Source organism: Drosophila eugracilis, unplaced genomic scaffold, assembly GCF_018153835.1.
Source record: "Drosophila eugracilis isolate 14026-0451.02 unplaced genomic scaffold, ASM1815383v1 contig_90, whole genome shotgun sequence".
Taxonomy (NCBI): Eukaryota; Metazoa; Arthropoda; class Insecta; order Diptera; family Drosophilidae; genus Drosophila; species Drosophila eugracilis.
In genome coordinates this window covers 6469542-6490285 of record NW_024573812.1, presented here as the reverse complement: position 1 = coordinate 6490285, position 20744 = coordinate 6469542, and the positions used below count along the sequence as shown (strand labels likewise).

At 36.1% G+C, this 20744-nt stretch overlaps 3 protein-coding genes across 8 annotated transcripts in view; 1 reads left to right on the top strand and 2 right to left on the bottom strand.

Moving 5' to 3' along the window:
- Positions 1–2: 2 nt before the first annotated feature.
- On the bottom strand, positions 3–1370 carry LOC108112169 (translin). Its single transcript, XM_017221946.2, has 5 exons — positions 1221–1370; positions 1078–1165; positions 902–998; positions 723–838; positions 3–666 (listed from the first exon to the last, which is right to left on the bottom strand). The coding sequence occupies exons 1-5, from the start codon at positions 1293–1295 to the stop codon at positions 335–337; spliced, it is 708 nt and encodes a 235-aa protein (XP_017077435.1). The 5' UTR covers positions 1296–1370; the 3' UTR covers positions 3–334.
- An 11-nt stretch (positions 1371–1381) lies between these two features.
- LOC108112170 (peflin) lies at positions 1382–3364 on the top strand. Its single transcript, XM_017221947.2, has 5 exons — positions 1382–1509; positions 1569–1788; positions 2117–2196; positions 2258–2321; positions 2834–3364. The coding sequence occupies exons 1-5, from the start codon at positions 1501–1503 to the stop codon at positions 3058–3060; spliced, it is 600 nt and encodes a 199-aa protein (XP_017077436.1). The 5' UTR covers positions 1382–1500; the 3' UTR covers positions 3061–3364.
- The window catches only part of LOC108112164 (longitudinals lacking protein, isoforms F/I/K/T), a 65967-nt gene continuing 48573 nt past the window's right edge, over positions 3351–20744 (bottom strand). Inside the window, exon 6 of one of the 6 annotated variants that reach the window (XM_017221920.1) lies at positions 3351–5786. In XM_017221920.1, coding sequence (XP_017077409.1) covers positions 4444–5786 — 1343 coding nt within the window. In that variant the 3' untranslated portion in view covers positions 3351–4443. Of the gene's footprint in view, positions 5787–8975; positions 10036–10163; positions 10753–11141; positions 12677–12901; positions 14368–17011; positions 20409–20744 lie in introns of those variants that run through there. The other 5 variants (XM_017221931.2, XM_017221933.2, XM_017221922.1 and 2 more) reach the window with 5 other exon arrangements.

Here is a 20744-nt window from a genome sequence, read left to right as displayed (position 1 = left end):
AATCCTTTGACAACTTCTTAAAGTTTATTCTCATTAGGCACGTTCCTAAAAAGTTAGGTTTATTATGGGTAATATAATCAAATTATCTGCAACGTCAACTAAAAGTTTGCCTTACAAATTAACAACTAATTTGAATCTTACAATTACAAACTGGATATTCATTACGGAAACCAACAATGCATTATAAAATGCAATGAAAAATAGCAATAGCTTTCTGTTCAATGAATGAGATATATATCAATATATTTACCAAATATAAATGCTTTTTTGAATGGAACTCTTTCAGTTTAATTAAGGTCTTAAAAAATGTCTGTTAGCCTAAGTACGATGTCCACTACTCAGTAAGAGGAGTAGCCTGCTCCTCCTGCTGATCCTTCTCCTTGTTGGACAGACCTCGTATACTAACATCGTAGACGACCTCCTCAATCTTCTTAACATCATATTTTAAGGCATCAAAGCGTTTCCTCAAACCATCATTCTTTAGATTTAACAGACGAAATCCTGTATTAAGATCTCCAATAAAGTGCGAGATATTTAGAGGACGTTCATAGTCGCCCATGGTCACAGAATTGGTTGCAAATCTAGAGAGTTCCGAGGCCAATTGTAGGATGCCCAGCAAATAGTCCTCAACATCCAAGTGGAAACCCTCAGACTGACTGGTTTTTACTATGTGTAAGAAATTTTTTATTATTTGGACTAGTTCTCAAAGGAATTTAACTTACATCCCAACATTTCGGCCACTGTCTCGCGGGTAACCAAAAAACCCGCCTCCAGATAAATAACCAAGGCAATGAGAAAGATCAAACGCTGTGTGATATAAGTCCAATGATCTGAGTATCTGCAGAGGGTATAGCATTAGACACCCACTATAAAAAGAGCGAGATTTCACCATGTGACTCACCTATAGTATTGTCCAGCTGGCACCAAGTTGGCCAACTTTTGGTACTTTTCGGCACAGGCTTCGATCTGTTTACGGGCCAAACCACAGGCGTCACTAACTGTAATTCAAGGAAAAGATATTAACCATATAGTAAAAAAAACCATCTAATTTACTAAAATATTTAATAATAGACTTACCCTGACTCAAATCACTGTGTATAATCTGCAGTTTAATCTGGGCTTCCTTCGCCAAATGCTCGATTTCGCGCACAACAATGCGGATGTTCTAAAGATTTAATAGTGTTAGAGCCCATTTTAACATTATTTCAAGATTTACTAACCTCCCTGAGTTCCTGCTCATTGTCTATGTACTTTTGGTAATTCGAAAAGATATCCAAATTCACAAAGTTCGACATTTTTGATAAATAATTTAGTTTCTTCTGCTTGTTTATGCCGGCGATTGAGATGCGAGTTTAGACAAGCAATAAACATTGAAATACTATCGATATTTCTTCACTTGTTATCGCTTGGCCCTAAAAAGTGTTGGCTAACGTATACAGTTTTATTAATTTTGTTTAGTCAATCAAGTTCCAATTAGAATCGAAATAGGCTCGTGACAAAATGTCGTATGTAAGTGGTTACAGGCTTAATAAAGTGTAATAAATGGATTAATTATTAACTATCTACAGGGACAAGGCTATAATCCATATGCCCAGCCCGCCGGTGGCTATGCCCCGCCACCTGGAGCATTTCCGCCGCAAAATGCCCAGGTTTCTCCACAGGCACAGCAATGGTTTGCTATGGTGGATCGCGATCGATCTGGAAAGATCAACGCCTCCGAGTTGCAGGCCGCTTTGGTAAATGGGCGTGGCGATCACTTCTCGGATAATGCCTGCAAGCTGATGATAAGTAAGCGAAAGTCCTGTAGGAATTCCTGGAAAAATTCCCATAGTTCCCCCCATCCAGGAACTGTGACGTCAGTAGTTGACTTCCGTGGTGTACATACATTCATACAGTAGAACTTCCATAAACCAAAATTTTCAATTCTAAGGCATTGTTTACGGAAAATTTGTGAGTCATGGAAGTTCCGCTGTATTTAAAGCAATAGTCTCCCCTTAATCTGGGGCACATGCATATTTGTTTTGAAAACCTGGAGCGCCAGACACTATATCTCATTTGTTTACCCTAAGATTTATGTTGTATTTTATCGCATTTTTTTATTTAATTTACTCAACAGGCATGTTCGACAATGATGCCAGCGGAACTATTGATGTTTATGAGTTCGAGAAGCTCTACAATTATATCAATCAATGGCTGGTAAGGTTTTTATAGCATTTAACTAAGTATTCCGACTTAATTGGGGGTCTCACTTTTTCAGCAAGTCTTCAAGACCTACGACCAGGACGCCTCTGGACATATTGAAGAGCAGGAATTAACACAAGGTTCGTATAAAAATGGAAATCCTCATTGAGAAATTAAACTCTCTAAGCTAAGAAATGCCGAACCTCTTTAAAGTGACCCGATTTGAGTCTTAAATCCTTGAATTTTTAATAGTATGTCTATAAAAATCAATGTGAAGAATATGACTCACGATTGATTTTCAAAAAGCAAACAATAGATAAATACAATATTTTGTGCGCCCTTAAATGAGTCAACTTCGTTATAGAAAAATAGTATTTTATGATAAAAAATCTGATAAAATGAGCCTAACCAAAATAATTATAAACATAAGGATGAGAATGATCGACTAAAAATAAACTTATACTGATTAAGAAAATAATTTTCCATGATGATTAATAGTCTGTATAAATGATAAGAATCTTTTACTTCATAAATATTTTTAAAGATAAAATTTATTTGTATGTATGTACTAATGTACATATGAATGTATTTTTTTGGTTTAATTTTTAAATATATACTTCGACTTGAAACTAATTATTACCTATTCCAACAGCCTTCACCCAGATGGGCTTCCGCTTCACTCCCGAGTTCATTAATTTTCTGGTGAAGAAGAGCGACCCCCAGAGCCACAAGGAAGTATCAGTGGACCAGTTCATAGTGCTCTGCGTGCAGGTTCAGCGCTTCACGGAGGCCTTCAGGCAGCGAGACACCCAGCAGAATGGAACCATTACCATTGGCTTTGAGGATTTCCTGACCGTGGCCATTGGCTGCTCGTACTGAAAAAATATTAGTCAAGGCAACGAATCTAAGGGAATCAACATTCACACTCTTGCACACAGACTACAATCAACAGAGGATGATCACTAATTCCACTGATGAGGCATTTTCTTAAAAATTTCAACGGTGTTTGTTATCTTTTTTTTTAATATGTAAATGCATTATTCACTCCACAGTCATATTGCAATCTCTCCTGGTATCAGAATCAAATTTCAAAAGTATTTGTTATCGCAGTCCGACTCAATCATAGTACAAAAAGTCTCTTGCGCCTAATAATAAACTATACTCGTGTATTTTTAAAAGTTAATACGTAATTGTGTTTTATTTAAAATGTAAACATTGTATATGAAAAGTTCATTATAAAATCATGTCTTATGTTTAGCAGTCACACTGCCCCACAGTTCGTAATCGTGTCTTCGCTTAGATCGTTTCGAAGATCACATTGATATACAATTAGGAATTATAAACTTATTTAGAATACAATCATAAAATCTTGGGCGATTCAATGTGACGGCACAAAAGCTTAATGCTAAAAATACAAACATTAATATCAGATAAAACATTTAGGCATAATATATGTGTTTGGTTTTTGGTTTGGGAATCGTATATGATCTTCCAATTTCTTTTTGGTCATAGGTATATAATTTTTAAGATACAAAAAACTCAGTCTTAAAAAGTCCATAAATATATATAAATGAAACGAATGTCTTCAGGGCAAGGAATAGTCATTTTCCAAAACTTAAGGGAAATGGTATTTTTCAAAATTAATATCTCTTCTAAACTATATATCAGTCATTAGAGTATCAGTGTAAATGGCATCGATTGAGCTTATCGAGTATGTTAGTTACCAAAAGGTCATGTCTTAGGAGCTTGGTTCTAGCCAAGTTTAGAGATCGTTGGATGGCAGAAGGATTTCAGTTTGGGCAAGATGCTGGAAACTTTTTGGAAATACGCACTTGGGCAAGCCCTAATAGAATACTTTTTTCTTGGACAGCAGCATTATGCGTTTAATATCTTAATTAGTAGTGGCCTTATGAAAAATTATTTAAGTGTTGCTTAATAAGTTTTTGCACACAATTTGCAACTATAAAATTGATTGTTTTTTGTGATTATTTGATTTTTTTTTTTACAATTTTAAAGTTAATAACTAATGCTTGAGCGTATGAACGCATCGTTAGAAAAAAGGCCTTAGAACTACTTTGATTATTTGCTTGATTAGATTGGTTTTCATTTGTTTAGATTACATAAAATAAATTATAAGTAAACATTAAATATTTGGGATGACACACATGAATGACAAGAAATAATAATCGCAAAATGGTCAAATTCATCAGTTGAAAAAATTTTATAATTAAATGGAAGCATCACTCCGGTCCCCATACAATATTATTTGGTATCAAGCTGGGAGCACTCTCCCTTCACATTGAAGTCGATGATCAGTTTGCCCTGCTGCGAATCGTCGGACATGGAGCCGCTCATTCCATTATCGCATTTCATCGAATACTTGGAACGCCTTTTGCTGGGCAACTGGGGCAGATCGGTATGATGTTTCCTCACATGGACACCCAGATTTCCGCGCTGCTTCGACTTGTATGGGCAGTAGGGGCACTGATGCGATGGCTCCTTGCCACCGCATTCGACATTCTCATGGCGACGCAATGTGGACTTCCAGCGATACTTTTTGCCACAATGACGACACTCGTATACCGGCTCCCCATCCAATGCAATGCCATTGGGACTGGTGGTGCTACCATTACTGCTGCTGCCACCGTAATCGCTCAGAGTGAACTCTAAATTGCGGAAGGCTTGATGGGCATCAAGAATCGAATTGGCTGATCCACCATGTGCATTAGCATTAAACATGCCCAAGCCGGAAGAATTGCCAAACTTGCCACCATTTTGCTCCATCAAATGAATGTCATCGAAGGCATGATAACGTCCCTCATCCTCGTCCTCGGTCGAATAGCCAGGTTCATTTTCGCACTCTGAATGGCGGAGATCACGCTCTTGCTGCTTTCTCAAGAGGTTCTCCAAAATCTTCGTTGGTGTAATATCGCTCACAGTAACTCCGGCATCGTTCTCCTCCTTGATGCGACGATGTGGAGTCTGTTGACGCAGTATCTCCTGGGCACGCAATTGCTGCTGGAAGCTATGCAGGCCATTACGCATTAGGGCCTCGGCAATTACAGCTGCCTGGGGTTTCGGAGTCATGGCAGCCGAACTATTAGCCACCAGTACTGATGTTGGTATAGCCTTAACAGCGCCCAGTGGTTCCATGGGCGATGATGACGCCGCTGTCTTCAGAGTGAATTGGGGCCTTGGATGAAATGAAGCGGCGGCGCCAGCGGCAGCACCCACCACTTGTGTTATTGTGGTGTTCTGAGCCCGCATCATTTCATCAGCATTCAAGTTTTTTGAGGCCGTTTCGGAAGCCGAACCATAGACGGCCATGGCCGGAATGGCCGAGGGATCCAGAATTTCGCCCGATGTCGGGGAGACCTGACGATGGGGTTGCTCTTGCTTTGGTACCTTGGCCGACTTGGTCTTGTAGAACTCAAAGAGCATGTCGGAGACCTCGGTGACGGATAAGCGTTTACGGCGAGAACCTGGTAATTGGATCTTCTGATCATCTCGCTGTTTGCCATTGAGTATGCTGCGCTGGAAACTGCGTTGAATCTCAGCGGTGCTGACGGTCACTTCCGGGGCGGTATTCTCCTTCCTGCTCAAATCTGCAATCGGAAACATAGTTTTGATTAGTTTGATTTTCTTAGTTTTTCTCCGTTGGAAATTCCTTTGATTTTTTTGACAACTGTCAAAAGTTTTTTTTGTGGCTGTGACAAATGAAAAAGCAAATTGAAACTCTTTGGTTGCTGGGATTAGGACAAAAGGGTTTATATGGTGTTAGATGAAAGGCATGCATTAGAAATAAGCAATTTAAACTACAAATAAATAAATAAGTTAAAGCAAAACACATAATTTTTTCTTGTTTTTTTTTTTTATAAAATTAAACAAACAAAAGTACACGTAATTAAACATTTTATTAATTTAGTGAACACATTTTTTTTTGGCATTAACAAATAAATTAGAAAAGCTGCAGCAAATGAAAACACAATTATTTTGGTGATGGTGATGGTTGATGATGATGTTGTGGCTGATGTGTTGGTGGTTTTTTATGTGGTGGGTGAGTTTTTTTTTTTTTTTTTGAACCGAAACCTCTTTTTAAGTGAAACTCATTACCTGAGTAATCTAGAAAAACAGAGAAGAATAGGTTAGCTATGTGATGAAAATGAAAAATTTTCCGTTTTTATCTAACAGAACTGGGATTAATCCAAAGTTTGGGGGCACCTAAAAATAAATAAATTTATTTAATTAGTTTTTGTTTTTAAAATATAGTTTTCTGTGCCTTTTTACAATGTGTTGTTGTGTTTTATGACAACTATTATTAATTATTAAATATTATTTAAAATTCTGTAAATGTTAACACTTTTGACACAAAAACAAACAACACAGTTTAAAAAGCAAATTTAAGTGCAGGTTGCGGCTTTAGCTTTGAGGTTTGGTCTGGGTGCAACTTTATTATTTATTTAATTTAAAGTTTAAATAATTTAAATATTTATTAAAGGCTTTTTTCAAGCTTTTCTAGCTTTAATCACCGCATAATTTGCATTTTTAACCCACGACCAACGCACCGAAAAGCGTCCACACGGCAACACAATCAAAACTGCACTGTTTCGCTGGCATTTCTAGCTTACGGATTTTCAAATCCAAGTCCTAAGTCCCGAAACGCAGCTGCATCTCAAAAATACTCCTATATCTGCATCTGTATGCGTGAGTATCTATGTGCGTGTGCTAGGAAGCGTGTGTATCTGTTGCACAGCAAGTGTAGCCTGCCTGCTTTTTGGGTTCATTTTGAATCCTTGATTTATTTTCGGTTTTCGGGTTTTTCTACCTAAACTCAACAGTTGTTGTTTTTGTGGGCTGTCTGTTTTTTTCCCCTTCCTCTCTTTCTATTTATGGAAAACTGCAATACGGGAAAACTTTCTCTGAGAGTTTCCACGATCTCGCTTCTCTGTTTGTGCTAGCGAGGGAGGCAGAGAGTGAGAGAGCGGTTTTCAAAGCATTTCAAGCAGGCGCAGTGGAATATAGTGGAAAATATATGTATTTTAAGCCAGCTTCCGGTGGTGTTTTCCATGTTTATTTTCCATTTCCAAATGCATCTGTTCAAAATGCGTGTTAGAGTTTCAAGGTCAAGCGCAATTAAGTTAAATTGGATTGTTCTAGATTAGTAAAGTCATTAGAGATATTTCTGGAAATGCCTATGAAAATGCGTGGTTTTTGTAAAATTGTTGGGCTATTATTAATAAGTTTGAACTCAAAGCTTGTGTATGTTTTTTTAATAAAGACTTAATTTTTAAGTTCTAAGGTGTTTCTAAAGTATTTAGCTAAATTATAGAAGTCAGCCTCTACAAACTTTTATTTCCTGAAAGCTGATGTCAACTTTTTAATAAAATCAAATCGCGACAAAAATACTATTAACCAAGTTAAAGGATTTTTTAAAACTTCAATTTTAAGTCTTTCCAAATATTCCAAATATAATTTACGCATTTTCATTCTGAAAGAATCTACAAAATATTTCTGGAGGAATTACTTTAGTTTTCTAAACTTTTAATTTTATAAAAGTTGTTGTTATAAAGTTGTGTTCCGAAAATGAATATGCTTAATTATTTTAAAAATACTAAGATTTATTTTCGTTTAATTTTAAACGAATTCCTTAATATCTGAACTGTGGAAAAGTTAAGGACAAGGCAGGTCATAAATAAATCCCCATATGTTCAGAATTTCCAGAACTCTAACTTCGCGACGCTTCCTTTCTGGAAATATCTTCAAATGCACGCACACACAATTATCTTGTCGATCAAGGTTTACCGACCATTTTCCACGAAAAATCCCACACAAATAGCTTGGTAACCAGCCCCTGAAACTTCTGTGTCCTGTGTGTGTGTTTTTGAGTTGAGAGTTGATAGTTCAGACCAGGCTTTACGAAGGCAAAGCCCAAAAGGAGAGACCGATAGGGGCAGGCAGGCAAAATTGGGAAAATCAAGGAAAATCACGTGGGAAGCACGACTGCAAAAGCCGCACCAGCCAAGATACAGATACATACATATATAAACATAGATATAGATACAAAGCCGGGCAGCGTAGGCAGGCAAAACGCGGTACAGGCAGTGGAAAATGGAAAACTTATTTTTAGAAAAATACACAAACACAGGAAAACAGATCCTGATTTATGTGTGCGCAAATGTTTTTCAAATGTATTTCGGGTCATTGTGTGGGCGAGAGCGTGAGAGATGGTATAGAGCGTGTATCTGAGGGATACATCTCTCGTTTTCGAGGACAAAAGATCCGTGAGTACAGTTAGCTTGTGGTTGGCCGAATGAGTTTTTCCCTTTTTCGCACTGCAAATGCAGATTCAAGGGCAGCAGTTCATACACCCAACTATTGTTACCAAAAAACCTGTTTGGTTAAAGGATTATTACTCGGATTCTTCTCTCTTTCTGACATCCTCCGATCCGTATCTACTTGTCTGGATATCTGAATCCTATATCATTTTTCACAAGGATATTACAAAGGTAGAATGGTTCTGAAAGATAATCAGGTACTTGCCTGCTGTTTGGGATCCTTTTGTTTAAAATGCATTTGCCAATTAACAGATTAACTGAAAATAAAATAAAAGAAGTAAAAAAACAAAATTAATAAAAAAGAGTAAAACAAAAATAAATATAAATTATACTAACCTTTTATAGGCAAATAATAATACGCAGAACAACTTTAAAGAAATAAAATAAAAGTATACATTACAATATAATAGCTTTAAATATGAAATAACAACTCAATTATCACCATGTTTATGGTTTACCTTCTTTTAATAATTAGTTTATCTTTTTATTTGCAATAGGTATAAAAACTCTTAAATTGGACCTTGTTAACTATATAGTTATTAACCTCTTCTATATTATTTAGGACTAACTAGTTATAATGCAAAATATTTTAAAAGTAAGTTCAATGCAAAAGGCTTTGACTTGAATTTAAGCTTACAAACTAGGCGAGTTTTACACAAATTTCTATTCTATAATTTTTGGTCATTAAAATTTGGTTGATTTTTTTAATAATAAACTTTGAATAAATTTAGGGAATTGAAAACGAAATTATAAAGTATTTGGCATAGCCTTTTTCTGAGGGGGGTACCTTTAACAATAATTATATTTAATATTTTTTTTGTAATAAATACAAATTTGTCAGTTCTGATAAAAACAAGATTGAATGTCTTGAATGTGGATTTGAAATTTTGTGAGTGATAACTTCCATTTATGTGAAGTTGATTTGGGCCGAATTGGTATTTATAATGAAAAAATAGTTACAAAATTTATATCTATTTAGCAGATTTCCGAATCCACAAAGTTTAATACAAATGTAGGTGAAAGGCTCAACTATCTAGGATCAAGATGAAGATAAAGAGATGTAACTAAATTAGTACAGAGTGCTCCTTGCGCATGTGCTCGTTGAGAAATGCCTGGGATCGACAGACGCGGGAGCACAGGGGACATCGATTGGACTCGTATTTGGGTGACCTCTTGGCTGCTTGGCGTGGAAGCTTCCTTCCCGGAATCAGGGCACTATTATCTATATTAGTCATATTCTGGACAAGATGTTGCAGTGATCTAGCCGTTGAAATGGAGGCCAATTGCTGCAGGGCTATCATGGCATCCGAATTGGCCATGGCTTTCTTAAGACTCGCGGCACTATCCACATCCGAAGGTTCCTCATTTTCACTTTTCTGGTCCAAACTGATTGTTTCAGATGCTGGACTAACTGTCTTTCGATCCCGGATTACTTTTTGCCTGGAAGTGCTGGGATAATCCAGTGAACTGCAAGAATTCTCCTGGATGCGCAAATTGTATTTCCTTTCCACAGAAGTCACTGCAACGAGAGAACAAGTCCCAGGAAATCAAAATAAAAATATAAATCATAAGAAAAGAAAACCAAATAAATTCTCTAAAAGCTGAATGAAAAATGAAACATAAAATTAATAAATACGCGTTTGTACATTCACTTCAGTCGCATTCATACAAATATATTTACAATATTAAATTAGAAGTTAATAACAAACTTAAGGTCTCGGAAAAGGTATAGAAAAAGAGTCTTCGATTTCGACAAGACACTGGCTTGTTTTCCACTATTTATTTACAAAATCAGTATTTTTGGCATCAACGAGAACTTTTCTAGTAATAGGTATTATTAATTTTTTTTTTTTTTTTTGTAACAAAACTTAAATAAACTCCTCATCTTCGATTTTAATATGAGACGTATAGGGAAAATCAACTTCTTCATCGGTTTCTGCCGGAGTCACCGTGTTGACCTCCATGTCATCCGTTGTGGTTTCATTTGACACTTTTTTGCTGGTCTTAGCCTTTGGCTTTTGCTTGGTTAGTGGCTCTAGAAATAGTTCGGCATCATGGAGTTTCTTATGACGATTGAGGTGGGATCGTCGCTTAAACCATTTAAGGCAAAAATCGCATTGGAATCGCTTAAAGTCCTGGCACTCCTCACGCTGGTGTAGCATCAGGCGGCTGAGGGTGTTGTAGTAGCGACCACATTGGCACAGGAGCTGGTTCTTCGGACCATGGCGTACGAAATCTGGAGACAGACAGGAGAAACAGAAATAAGATTGCTATTGTTTCAGCTCTTTCCAAACAGTTGAGCTAGTCACACAGTTTTTTTTTTCTTTTCTTTTTTACAGGGTATTCGATTCAGTCTTTTCTTTTTTTAATGGTGATCGAGTGGTGATGAATACAACAAATTGGTTTAGTTTGACATTTTTATTGGCTGATAAATGATTGGACTACTTATTAACTAAAACGAAATCAATTCAAATTTATAAACCTTTTATGGTTGAGCCAGTCATCTGTAGTTTCCAGTATCTCGATCTCTTTCCAGTGGGGGTTTTCCTAGAGAAAAGAAAATCATATTAGTATTGGGTTTTATAATCTTCTATATCGGAAATTATTTTAATAATTTTTCCTTCGTTTCGATTGTAAACATTTATTTATTTGGTACTTTCATATACATGGTAAATACGCAGTGATTGGGTTATGTTTTTTAAAACGTTATCTAGGGTATATAATGTTCGAGTTTAAAATACTTAAAATTCACTTGAGCTTGATTCGAAAATTGATTCTTCTACAGATTGAGCAATTCAACTTGATCTTGACTTGACGGCGCGTTTCGATACTCAGTCCAAACTAGCTTACATTTATGACAGATTACATTTTGAGATCATAACTTTGGCTATATTACAAAAACAGTTTACTGACTAGTAGGGAGAGGAGAATATTTTTGGAGATTTACATTATGAGGAAATAAAGTGTTATTTATCGGTTATATATCATCTATATACAAAATAATCATGAACTGATTTAATCTAGATTTTTGAGGAACTAAAATTACCATAAAAATGCATAATTAACTTGATAAATCTCCAAGATACTCTCTGCCTCTCACCCCTTTTATAAATTAATAAATTTAGTTTAAGAATTCATCACACATTAATGGTAACTCACAACAACAAGTGCTAAACAGAGACTAAATATGTTAAATACATTTTAATACTAATCGACCTAGGTGCCAAGGATGGCCTCCCCGGAATCGGCATGCTTCTGGTTCATATGCTTTCTCAAATCCGATCTATATTTGCACTTGTGCGGACAGTGGGGACACTTGAGATTGGGTTCCACTCCGCACTCGTAGTTCTTGTGCCGCTTTAGGGATCCCTTGATCTTGTAGGTCTTGCCACAAACATTACATGCATACTTGCAATCGTCCAGTGGATAGTCACCAGTCGTCACCTGTTGCAATGTCATCGTGGTGGCCGTGTGTATGGTATTGGATATTCCATTCATGTACAATTTCTCTGGCTCCTGATGAACTGACTGTTCTGCATCATGAATTTTCTCCACCACATAACCGTCATCATCGATTAGGTGCTCCTCAACATGGGGATCCACTTTCATGGCCTCCAGCTCTAGTTCTCGTTCAGCCTCATCGGCATCGGCCAACATCAAACCGGACTCGTGTGTGGACACCACAGTGGTGGTGGCACTTTGCGGTGCCATGGCAATGCTAGTTGCCCCATATTGCATTACGTCCCGGAGCAGCATCTTGTCTTCGAGCCTGGACGTGTCTATTTTGATGTACTCCTGTCGCGCATGAGTCTGCGGTTGCTGGATGGTCAAATGCTGACGATGTTGCTGTTGATGATGATGTTGCTGCTGAGGATGTTGTTGCTGTTGCTGATGTTGCTGCTTCACAATCTGTATGGTGGTGGCCTGTGGCTTGTGCAGCAAACTTGTTGTATTCGTATTCGTTGTGGCATTTTTTGTCAATGCTGGAATAGTATACTGGATATTGCCCACCGGATTGCCCAGATCATCGGGAGGCAGCTCCACTACGACAGTGGCGCCTGTTAACAAACTCGAACCACCATTACTCAAAGTGGTGGCCGTGCTGGGTGCAGCATTGGCAATTGAATAGGGAACCGTCTCCAGAATAGTCCAGTAGCCATCTGCAAGAAGCCAATGAAAGAGAGAAAAAGATTCGTTAGTCATCCGCCGGATGAATAACTCAAAGATTGGTTCTATAATTACTTGTAAGCATTAAACAAGTGTCTGAGCTGCAAGGCCGTCCAATTGGTATTCTTGGATTCGAATTTGATTTTGATGGAGAGGAAAAGGGGGCTTTCTTTTCTTTTCTGGGTTAAAAGGGATTATAAACTTGGGCTTGTTTTGGGTTTTTGCTTTGACGCATATATGATTCGTATGCTTTATTCTTAATTGCTTGCATTTACAATAGAGATATATTTTTTTGTTTTTTTAAAAAAATGTACAAATTCTTGCTTTACGTTTGCTTTGCTTCATAGAACACCAAAGAACTATAATTACAGGCGTTATATATATATATATAGTATATATATATTTAGATATAGTAATAGGTGTATATATCGAATTGTTAAATGTATAACTGAGGAATATATATGTATTTATGTGTGTGTTTGAATAAACGTGGCAAACTAATGGCGCTTTAAGTCTTTGATTGCTTTGCATGCGAAAGCCCTAATTGCTGGCAAGAATATTTGAGTTTTTGTTTTTTTGTTTGTTTGAGAACACCAACCACAGTAGAACTAAACATTAAGGTTTTCCATATAGTATAGTATATATAACTGTATCTTTTACGTATCGTATTATGTATATAAATAAAATGGTCTTTGACCGTTTTTCTTTCCGGCTAAACTTAAGGTTAACTCAAACAAAAGACAGTTTAAAATGAAACAAATAAAGGAAAACTTTAAGAAAAAAGAAAATCGGAATGCGCTCAGAGAAATTGGTATAAGAAAGTTGAAAGTTCATTAAGTAATTTGTGCAGGAATGTGGACACCAGCGTTGCCACAACAATTTGGGTTTCGTTAGGTAAGTTGCAGGTTGGATATGTGGTTTTGGAGTTTTAGAGGTAGCTAACTACTTGGACAAGCAACTATTGTCATTATTCATTTGGTAAACATTTCACATTACGCCTCACGAGCGGCTGCTCTCATTTGGAGGATGTTCATAACCACCGCTTCATCCAGCCATTAACCATCGTCATCATAGTCCTCGTCATCCTCCTCGCTTTCCTGCAACGCTGGCACTGCTGTGATTGTCAAATCCCGACCAGCGAAATCGAAATTGATCTCACACAGGGCGGCTGCCACATCGCTGTCCATGCCACCAGGATCGCCATCTTCGGGATCGCCATCCTCACCATCGCCCACCTCCTCATCGTTGCTCAGATCATCTTCGTTGCGTATCACATACAGGCTCTCCTCATCATCTCTGGACTGCTCGTAGAGCATGCAGTGCTTGCGTTTGGCATGTCGCAGGACATGATCCTTGCGCCGGGATCGATACTCGCAGGACACGCACTTGTACTTCTTCTGCTTGAGACAGTACTTGCGCACATGCTCCTGCAGCTTTTGATGGGACTTGTAGTAACGATTACAGTGCTTGCATTGCATGAAGGAATCCCGAGATAATCCTCCTCCGCCACTGGAATTTCCACCATTTCCCGAATTGTTTTTCGCATGACTTATGGTGGTGCTGGTTGTGTTATTATTGTTGAGATGATAGCCATAGAACTCATCGTTGGCATTAGCACTGGAGCCGGGATTGGCACTCGTTGAGGTGTCCACGCCAAGGAGACTGCCCAGGATCGGATAGATGTCTGCTGGTCATCATACAAACACACACGGACGGGGCAGTATACACACACAGCATGGAGAGAGAGGTGTCGGTACAAAATAAAAGGAGAACAAAACCAAAGGAAAATTAATAGTGGGCCAATAACTAAGCGTACATCAACTTAAATTAGTTTAAAAATTAATCAAATTATATTTAAAACTTAGTGTTGTTTTCATTTTTTTTTTTTTTTACTGTTTTGGCTAATACCCAAGAGACGCTGAATGGTGAATGTTGATCTGGTTGTTGAGTTTGGTTTGTTTCTTGTTGATGAAGTTTTAGCAGCTTGATTGATGTTGATGATGGTTGGTTTTATATGATGAAGATGCTGGATGATGATAGATGGATGGATGACACAATCCCCAGTAGAGTTACACGAATGCACCACATATACAAAAGCCACTCTCAAGCATTTTTTTATCTAAACAAAAGCTTTAAAACATATAATAGATATATATAAATATATATACAGAAACAATAAAATCACAAATCAAATGTGTGTTTGGTGTTGGTGTGTTGTTGCTTGTTGTTGTTGTTGTTGGGTGTGAGATTTTTCAAAAACTACAACAATACAGCAAATTAAATTACATATGTTTATCATATATTTGGTTTTTGTCAGTATAACTAAGCTCAAATCACTTTCAGTATATAAACATTCATCAGGCATTCCTCAGGGTTTCCATTCAAGATTTCCACGTCTTTCCATCTGCGTTTTCCAAGCTTTAGCTTTTCCATCAAACCTAGAAAAAGAGAAAAAGTACTATTAGTTCAAGATTTTTAAGTTTAACCAATTTTCTTTTACTAGATTTTCCCATTGATTAGCAGCTGTAAGGAGAGAAAGAACTTGAAAACTTCATTTAAAGGTTGGTTTTTAAGATTTTTGTTTACTATTTTTTCAATATATATTTAAATTTAGTTTTTATTTGTTTGTTTTGTTTTCTTGCCTGTTTTACTTATAACAATTAAATCGTTTTTTTTTTTTTTGTATCGTTTTAACATTTAAAATAGTTTTACAAATTTTTGTTTAAGGCGTTTTCTCGGCTTTATACACAATTACATAATAATAAATTTACTCTGAATTCGTTCTAACATTTCTCATCATCATCGTTCCATTGAAATTGTTTTAAGTTTAAGCACACTTTTTCATAGTCTAACTGGCATTTTGAATGTCGTTTTGTTTTAGTTAGATTTTCGTTTTTTTTTTTGTTTTAATTTATAAATATATTGATTTCTAGTTTTTTAGTTTTTCTTTTCAATTTGTTAATCTAAATTGCAGTGCAAAAAGCAATGTGATTCTTTGTCGTATTTGTATAATTTTTTTTTGTAAATTTATTTTGTTGGCGCAACCTTAGCTATATAACAAATTGGTTTTCGTTTTGTAGACACATTTTTCTTAAATTTTCTTTTACTTAGTTTTTTTTTTCGGCGCTTTGCATTCATTGTCAACATTTTTACTATTCGTGAAGCGTGCGTTAACAGCAATCAACATTCATATCTCACTTCGTTTTTTTTTCATCTTTTAATATATTTTGTTAACTTAAAACTAATTGATTTACTTGATTTATTGTGTATGCGTGTGCTATGTTTTGTTTTAGTTCCCCATTTTGTAGTATTAGTTAAGATTTTTTTGGAAATTAGTTTAAAACGAAAGAAAAACAAACGGAAAAAATATAGCTTAGTAGAAAGAAAGACAAAATATCAGATTTTCTTAGAAATATCTATTATTTATGTGTGTCGTGTGTGTGTGTGTGTGTGTGTGTGTTTTGTTTGTGTGTATGTATCTGTATGTGTTTGAAAAGAAAGCCTTTCTCATGTCCATAACCCAACCTATTGCCCACCCACTCTGCTCAATCCTGCTCCTCCTCTCTCACCTAATCAGATCCGATCTGATCCTTTGCTTCGTTTCATTTCAATCACAATTAATCACATCGATTCCTTTTATATGTTTGTATGTTTGTTGTTATCTATATATAGATATATTTTTTGCTTTACATATAATTTTACATTCACAGCTCCTTGTTTACAACAATTCTTTTTTTTTTTTTAAACGTGTATTTTGTGTTTTGGGGTGTGTTTTTTGGGTGTTATATAAATCTTTGATATTGTTTTTTTTTGTTTTTAACAGAATTAATAAAGATACATATTAGTAGAAATAGAGTTATCTTCTGGGTGTTAGTACAATTTCTCCAAAAATATTTCACTTCTTTTCATTAATTTTTTTTGTATGGTAATCGTTCGCATTGTAGTAGTACATACTCTAGTAACAACGACTAACTCCAGTAGTATGCAAACTGTCTGTATTTGTTTTTTTTTTGGGGGGTGGTTTTAAGGGCATTTAGTGTTAGTAAATTGTTAATCAAATTATATAGAAATTTATCACATGCTTTTCTTTACATTTTAACTATACGACTCGAAATTTTTGCCATTTCTCGGACCAAATTAGCTTGTCTGTCTTGGATTTTCTTACAATCTTTTTCATTTTCGTTTCTTTGTTTTTGTTTTCCTATATATTTGGTTCATTTCGAGTCCATCACATGCGCTGTTGATAAATTATAAAATATATATAGGCATAGTAGATGATACTTCTTCTGCTTGCGTTTTGTTGTAACAAAAAAGTTAATTAAATGTAATTAAAATTATTATGCTTTATAAAGATAAATAAGAACCACAACCTTAGAAAAAACGTTAAATAAATCGATTATACAAAACGGATACAAATCGTGAATTTCGTGTAGTGCACATTAGTTATTATATAATATAGTATAAATCTAAACAAAAATGATAAGCAAAACTCTCTAGTAACTGACTAGCGCAAGAAAGCGATTAAAAAATATATTATTTATATTAATATATATATATAATATTTATATATTATTTTTATAATTTATAAATGTATGAATCAAAAGCAGATAACCAAAAATATTTGTTTTACAAATTTATAACGAATTTAATTTAGAATTTCCTCACCTAATTCGAATACTGACCGATAAGAATTTTGTTTTTATTTTAACAATTTCGTTTTAATATATTCGTTTATGATTTTTGTTTTATATTTTTTTTTGTGTTAATTTGTGCCAATTTGTTGTCTGTTGTTTAATTTACTTCTTTATCACATTTTTTGTGTGGCACAAACTTCGAAACTGACAACAAATTATGGTATGCGCCCCTCTAAGTGTGTTTTTTTTTATAATTTTCTTTTTTCTTTTTAGATATCAATATTTTGTTTATGAAGTACCTAAGCAAGTTTGTTATACATTTAAGCTCATCGTTTGTATATCAACAATTATCAAAACATTTTCGTGTGTGTGTGTGTGTTAAATTAATAACATAAACTGCACTGCAAATATTTTGTTTATCGTTCTGTTTTGAATTTTGACAAAAATTATAGTAAATTTAACAAGGAAAAATATACAATTATGTTTACGATTAATTAGAATGAGGACTATATTGATTATATCACATACCAATTTATATTTCTGACTGTGACTCGATGCGAGTTTCCCCCAACCCGTTAACATTGCCAATTTTCTTTCTTTCTTTCTTTCTTTCTTGTTTCTACCTTCTCTCGTACATATGCTTGTTTATGTTTATGTATTAATGATATATATTTAAAAATAATTAATAACTGTTTTAGTTTGCCTTTAAACAAAAAAGAAAACTGTTTGCTTTGTGTAGAGCCGCCTGAACCCAAAGTCACGTTAATTTTGATTTGTTTTTTCCTTATTTTTTGGTCAAATTAAAATTCCCGCTATCACATATCGTGGTTCATAATTAAAACATAATTTAAAAAACGTTTATGGAATGAGCACAAGCACAAGATAAATTAATAAATTGTTTGTTTGTTTGTTTGTTTTTAGAAAAAAGAGTAGATAGAGATCGTTGAGTTTTAACTACTAGCTAGAATTTGTTATATATAATATATATCCTTTATATATCATGCATTCCTGTGGCCTTTGGGGTGCGTACGCGTACCTAAGCAAACTGCTAACACTTTATCGATGTGAGTTTGTGAATTTATATATATAAACAAACAAAAAATGTGAAAAGGTAAAGAACGACGACTGCTTTTTTTATCAGTGTAGATTTTTTTTTTTAAAAATGTTTTTGGTGCTTGTTGCTTGTATTGCACATGATCTAAGTTGATTTTAGATTTTGGAAACGCCTTCTCTGGGGTCTACTAACTTAAGCTCTACATTTTGACTCTGTCTCTGTCTCTGACTCTGACTCTGTGTGGTTTCCTTGTCTCCCTATATAGATATATATATATATATATATATATTGTTATTCCATTTTCAAAACATGAAAGACGCGCGAGAGTGCCCTGCACTAGAAATTACACTATAATTAATGTGAATGTTATTATTTTGTTTTGCGTTTGCTTGTTGCTACAATAAAATGCATAATTTTCCCCATTTTTTCCATTTCTTTTTGTTTTGTTTTTTGTTTTTTGTTTTCACCACACAATCAAGAAAAAGTTCATTGAGATCATTGAGTTTTCCTAAGGATTTACACACGTTACATGCAACATCATGCGGCACGGCGCCTGCACTCTCGCGCGCCCCTCAATAACGAAACTCCTGTCAAATCAAATTAAATACAAAAAATTAAAAAAAAACATGCTGCTCTGAAAAAAAAAAAATTTAAAGTGAACAAAAAAAAAAAAAAAAAAAAATAATCTAAAAATTAGAATCTGTTAATATTCCTTCTGTATATATACATAGTTACGAGTTAGTGTATATATATATATATATATATATATTTATGTAGATAGATATATATCTGTACATATATATATATAGGTAAAAACGACTATATGTTTCAAGATCATTTGGAAAATTACATAAAAACCGCGCTCTGGACTGGACTGAACTGAACTGTATGTGGCTGTGTGTGTGTGTGTGTGTGTGTTTGATTTTTTAGGACTTGGGACTCTGACTGAAGCTGACCCGAAACCTATGGTAGAACCTGCTCTGTGTACCCCATTGTTTTTTTTTCTTCTTTTTTTATCCTACATAGATCCCTGATACCGATACTGAGATCCCGGATCCGTCCCGACAGCCACTAGTTGTTTGAGAGCCTGGCGTCATCGGATGCCGTTGCAGCATTTGTTGTATCATCGATGTTGGTGGGTGCGCATGTGCAGCACGAGATTGTGTTTGTGCTTCGACTTCTTGTGACAAATGGGGCACTCGAACTTCGGCTCCACGCCGCATTCGAATCGCACATGCCGGTTGAGACTGTGCGGCCGGGCATAGGTGTTACCACATCTATCGCAGGCATAGGCTCCACCACCGCCACCGCCACCGCCACTGCCACTGCCACCTCCACCACCAACGCCACTTCCTCCACCGCTACTACTCCAATTTCCCACCGTTGATCCTCCAGCTGCCGCTGCTGCTGCTGCTGCTGCTGCCGCCGCCGCTGCTGCTGCTGCCGCCGAAGTTGATGCTCCTCCTACTCCAGCCACTGAGGCACTTGTATTATTGGCTGCCAATCCTGCAGCCGCTGCAGCGGCCACAAATTGCACAGCCACACTGCTCGCCGGATCCTGGACAGGACCACTGCTACTGCTGTAGCGCCGCTTGGGCGTATCGGAACGCGGCACCTGGACCGGTACAGTCGAATATATCAGCTGTGGCAGGGCTCGCCCATGTGGATGATGATGGGCATGATGATGATGATGATGGCCAAGGGGCAGGTTCGCAGGAGCACCGCTCTGGGCAGCAGCTAGCAAAGCTTTGGCTAAATCCATACTCAGATCGCAGGGCTCCATGCTGTCCTCGTCGTTGCTATCATCATCGTTATCACCATTACCATGGCGTGGCTGGGATTTGGGCACCAGCAGGTTACTTGGGCAGTGGGTGGTGGTGGTGGGCGTGGCACGGCCACTGCCATGCTCATTGTGATCCTCCAGAATGCTGCCCGGTTCGAATTTGATAACAGGCGTGACACTGGGACTGGTATAGGGACTCGTCTTGATGCCCAACATGCTATAGTTCCGACGATTGGGCGACAAGCGGCCAAAATCTGGGAAATGTGGTTAAAATATGAAAATAGAAGAAATAGAAATTTTAGTTTTGATGAAATTTCATTAGCATTTTAGTTTAGATTTTTTTTATTAGAATTTTTTTTTTTTTTTTTTTTTGTTTTTTGTTGGATAGAAATCATAAAAAGACCTATTACTAACTGGAAAATATATATATAAATAAAATATGAAGTTTTACCGTATTTGTTTAGAGTCTTTTGTTTACTTGTTTTTTGGTTTTTGTTTGTTTCGTTTTTGAGTTAAAAATGTTGCTTTAGTGATAAACATGGTGCTAAATGGACAGTGGAGTGAACTGGATTGGTGTGTGTGTGTTTGTG